This window comes from Neltuma alba, unplaced genomic scaffold, assembly GCF_004799145.2.
Source record: "Neltuma alba isolate B1F8T4 unplaced genomic scaffold, ASM479914v2 tig00011067_pilon, whole genome shotgun sequence".
Lineage (NCBI taxonomy): Eukaryota > Viridiplantae > Streptophyta > Magnoliopsida > Fabales > Fabaceae > Neltuma > Neltuma alba.
The window spans coordinates 299282-304466 of record NW_021635810.1 but is presented as its reverse complement, the minus strand read 5'-3'; the positions used below and the strand labels follow the sequence as shown (position 1 = coordinate 304466).

The 5185-nt window shown below is 35.4% G+C and overlaps 1 protein-coding gene across 1 annotated transcript; it reads left to right on the top strand.

The window, feature by feature from the left end:
- The first annotated feature begins 2077 nt into the window (after positions 1 to 2077).
- On the top strand, positions 2078 to 2506 carry LOC114761042 (zinc finger BED domain-containing protein RICESLEEPER 3-like). The gene has a single exon (XM_028950348.1). It carries the CDS (start codon positions 2078 to 2080, stop codon positions 2504 to 2506), a length of 429 nt encoding a protein of 142 aa, XP_028806181.1.
- Positions 2507 to 5185: the final 2679 nt, after the last annotated feature.

Below are 5185 nucleotides of genomic sequence, written 5' to 3'. Positions count from 1 at the left end.
GGTAGGAAAGAAAATTTTCCCATGATTTCTTTGTCCTAGGAATTTATGAAAAATATACGTCAAGACTCAAGACTGCTTGTGATTCTTTTGCTATTAGTTGAGTTCATCTTCTATAAGAATTTGGTAAGTGATTAAAGTTTAAACACCTATTAAAAATGCCACCAGAAAAGTAATATGGTAAGTGAATTATTGAATTAGGATTTGCATTTGAATTTGGTAATATTTTCTTATTTAAAAATAATTAATAGCATTTAATGCAGTGGATTTCAATAAGTGAAAGCCTAGTCAAGCGAAACAATTCTTAAAGGGCGAAGAGTGTAGTTTTGCCTAAAATGCTCCCTCCTGTCCTATTCATAAATTTCAAATCTATAAAGAATTGTGATCTATTTTATAAGTTTCAATTTGAGTTTGTCTGAAATCTTAATATTTAATGTATTTTTTTAATTTTTTCCTTAATTATTTTTTCTATCTCCTTTGTCACTAGGGGTGAGCAAAACCAAACCAGAACCGAAAACCAAACTGAACCGAACTCAATTCGGTTATTTCGGTTATTATTTTTTTTCGGTTATTTTATTCGGATACTTCGGTTATCGGTGTTCGGTTCGGTGTCTTGGAAAATAATTCGGTTAGTACCAAAATAACCGAATTTGAATGAGCCCTTTTTTTTTTTAAATATTTCTCTCTAGGTCTCTTTAGTCCCCACGGCCCACCTGCTCTTTTTATTTTCTTTGGACTCCATCTGTCCAGTGATCCAGTCCACTTTCCACCAATCCCGTGACCCACCCACACCAGCCCAGAGTTCAATAGTTTACTCAGTTCAGCTCCAGCATTCGGTGCTCCATGGCTCCATGGTCCACCTCAGTAACTCAGTTCACGACTTCACGCCTTCAGCCCTTCACGGAATCACAGCCTTTGCACTTAGTCACTACTCACTCGCTCGGTCGCTCCCTCTCTCCCAGACTCTCACAGACTCCCATCTCCTCTCTAGTCTCCATGCCCTAAGTCTCACAGTCACAGGTCGGCGCAGGGCCGCAGTCGAATTGAGCGGCTTAAATCTGAAGTTCTCAACGACTCCCTTCATCCTAGGTCCCTTGGAAGTTTTGATCTACACTCCTTAGCTTAGCCGTTGTGGTCGTCGTCGCCATTGCCGTCGCCATCGCCGTCACAAGGTTCAGAGTCTGAACTTGAGACTTCAAACTCCCTTAAGTGATTGGTCATCGCAGATCGCAAGTTGCGACCTCAGATCCCTCTCCCTTCGGCCTTCTCCACGTGCAGCCAAGTAAAATATGGTATTCAAGTTGTAGAAATTTTTTCAGCCGTATCTGTTCTAGTGTTCTGTGTATGATCTTCCTATGATATTTTTTATATAATCCACATGTGCCTTCACATTGCTCCCTCTTCATTTGAGTGATTTATGTTTTTCTTTGATAACTGATACGGGTATATTGCATAGATAGAACATAATATGATTATAAAACAATTTTACTTAATTTGGGTGGTTTATTTGTATTTGAAATTAATTCTCTATATCCGACATCAATTATATATTGATTGAAACCATGGGTGATGCTTGATTATATCCGACATCTGACATTCCTCTGTATTTGAGTGGTTTACTTATGTTTTTTGATATCATGATCCCCTGTCCCTTTCTGTTCTTCTACAGCATATATATTGATTGAAAGTTGAAACCATGGGTGATGCTTGATTATATAATCTGTTATAAATTAAAAAGAAGAGAGATTGATTATAGATAGGAGTTATCTATTCATTATAAATTATCCTCATTTGTTTTCTTATATACAACTGCAAAGGGTTTATTATTTCAAGCAGTGGAGAAAATTAAGGACGCCTTCTGCAAGCATTGAATTTATTATTTCATAACGATTTGATGATGCAATGGAGAAAATTCTGTAGCATGTTCCACTTTGATGATGGTGTAACTAATATTTTTATTTTTAAATTAGATGTCTTCTCATGGTGAAACTATGGGTGATGCTCAAGCTGGGGATGATGATACCACTCAAACAACGAAGCCTTCAATGCCAGTAGCAAGTGGGACTAAAAAAGAAAAAGCATGAAACCAAGATCAAAGGTTTGGAAGCATTTCACCAAATTTGTGAATGAGAGAGGTGAAACTAGAGGTAAGTGCAACTATTGTGAAAAAGATCTTGCATGTGATTCAAAAGCTAATGGAATCACTGCACTTAACAACCATTTGAATGCTTGTAAATTGAAGCCCCCTCCTGAAGAACTTGCGCAATCTCACTTGAACTTTAATGTAGATGAAAAAATGGGTCTTACTAATTGGAAATTTGATCAAGATGCTACTAGGAAAGCCTTATCATGCATGATAATTATTGATGAATTACCTTTCAAGTTTGTTGATGGGGATGGGTTTAGGCAATTTATGGCAATTGCTCAACCTAGGTTTAAAATTCCATCAAGATGGACTGTTGCGCCTGATTGTTTTGGGATTTACATTGATGAAAAAGTCAAAATTTAAAGACTATTTACTGCATAAGAGGCAAAGGGTTTGCCTCACCACTGACACTTGGACTTCCATTCAAAGAATCAATTATATGTGCATTACTGCTCATTTTATAGATGATGCATGGACATTGAGAAAGAGGATTTTAAATTTCATTCCTATTTCTAGCCATAAGGGGAAGGATATTGGAATGGAAATGGAAAAATGTCTACTTGAATGGAGAATTAAAAGGGTGCTCACAATTACCGTGGACAATACTAGTTCTAATGATGTCATGGTTCAATATTTAGAACAAAAAATTGTGAATTGGGGTCACTCAATTATGAAATGTCAATTCTTGCATATGAGATGTGTTGCACACATAATCAACTTGATTGTTACTGATGGTTGAAAGAAATAGGGAGTTCTGTGAAAAAAGTTAGAGATGTTCGTTTTATCAGACAATCACCCCTTAGGATGAGAAAGTTTAAAGAGAGTTGTGTGGATGAAAAGATTCAAAGTAAGCAAATCTTATGCTTAGATGTCCCTACTCGGTGGAACTCTACCTATTTGATGTTAGAGACTGCTCAAAAATTTGAGACAGCCTTTAAAAGGTTTGAGGATAAAGATCCTTATTTTTTATTTGATCTTCAAGATGAAGAGGGGTGCCTGAGTCTGATGATTGGAAGAATGTTAGGAGGATGATTATGATGTTGGGTCATTTTTATGAGCTTACTGTGTGGATATCTGGTTCTTTATTTGTAACATCTAATACTTTTTTTCATGAAATTTATAAGCTATATCGATTTTTGGATGAGTGGACAAAATCTGATGTTTCGGAGTTGGCTTTCATGGCAAACAGAATGAAAGAGAAATTTGATAACTATTGGGGAGATCCTATGAAGATGAATCAACTTCTTTACATTGCTGCTGTTCTTGATCCTCGATATAAATTAGATTGGGTGCAATTTGCTCTGTGTAAAATGCACACTAGCGCAATTGGTACAAGTTTGGGGAAGCATGTTAAAGAGCTTTTAATTTCTTTGGATAATGAATACAAACACTTTTTCCCCCTCAACCCAATATGAAAAGGAGCCATTGCATAGCATACAAGATCATTGTGATGAAGATGATGATCTTGCTATGAAAGTTAGAAAATTACTTGATATTGAGGAACAAGAGTTTATGAATGAGCGTCTTGGTAGAAGAACTAGTAGAACTGAGGTTGATAGATATTTGAATCAAGAACTTGAGGTTAATAAAGATGATTTTGATATTTTAGGTTGGTGGAAGCTAAATGGTCCTAGATTTCCTATTCTTTCTCTAGTGGCAAGAGATGTTTTGGCTATTCCAATTTCTACGGTTGCATCAGAGTTTACATTCAGTACTGGAGGATGAGTTCTAGATTCATTTAGGATCTCTTTAACTCCTAAAACTGTGCAATCTCTAATTTGTTCTTAAGATTGGCTTAGACGCTCAATTCAATATGTTGTAGAAGAAGGGAATGATGATATCTAAAAGATAGAACTTGGTAATATTTTATTTTTACTTAAAACATTATAAGAATAATATAATACTTGATTTATTATGATATATGAAGTCTAATTTTGTTTTTCTTTGTGTATATTTGGAAAAAATTGCATTGGAGGCAATCGTTGATATACTATAGGTGCAACAGGAAAAAAACTTAGGAGTAAACAAATATTGTGCTTAATTTGTTTGTTTTTTCTTTAACTCTAAAGTTGTGCACTTTCTAATTTTCTTGTTTAATTGCAGTTGCTGGTGACTTGATGGCAAGTTGTATGCAAAGAACTTTGGGACAAGTGATGGCTGGAATTTCAGGCTGCCTTTTGGAATTTCATTTTGGGTTACTCGTTTGATTTTCAAATTCCATTTTGGGCTGCTTGTTTGATTTTTACCATGTGATGGTAGGGTGTTGAATGTTTTCCACATGAACTTCGGCTAGCTAGAGGTTAATCAATTGCATAAATTCCTAGTATTGAATGGCTTCCTTCAAATCAACAAATGTATATGCCCTCAGGCACTGTAGAAAATGGGTTGACTTCAGATTGTTTGTAAGTGTTGATGATGAGTCAGGATCTGATGAGCAACTTTGGAATTTGTTTTATGTTCAGTTGATATCCGCAAGGCGCTAGTCATAGATTCTTCCTCCTTAAATCGTTGGTTTTTGGCTTTTTGCTCTTAGATGGTGGTTCTTCTTGTTCATTGACAGTGGTTCATGAATCATGATCGTTCTTCTAGGCTCCTAGCATATTTACAATTTTATAGGTGTTATGGTGTTTTCAAGGATATTAAATTTTAGGAGAATTGCAATTGCATATTTACAATTTGCCATTAATTTTTTTAATAATTATTCTGTCTCACAATATATGTAGTGTGTAATAAGATATATTTGATTTTGGAATTTAAAACTTTTATTACAACTTTCAAATATCCAAATTTTTTGTACAAAAAGAGCCCCAAAAATCATTATTTCTCACTATTTGGACTTATTGTGCGTACTGGGCTGTAATAGTATCTGGAAAAAAAAAGGCCCAATAACCGAATAAGCCTACTAACCGAACCGAATAAATTTCGGTTATTTCGGTTCGCTTAGTTTATCATGTTCGGTTTCGGTTCGGTTTCATCTATGTGATCATTTCGGTTATTCGGTTATTTCAGTTATTGACACTAACCGAACCGATTAACCGTTTA

What these genes read in the sequence shown, in the direction of transcription:
- LOC114761042 (XM_028950348.1), top strand. Translation starts at nt 2,078, where the DNA reads ATGAAACCAAGATCAAAGGTTTGGAAGCATTTCACCAAATTTGTGAAT.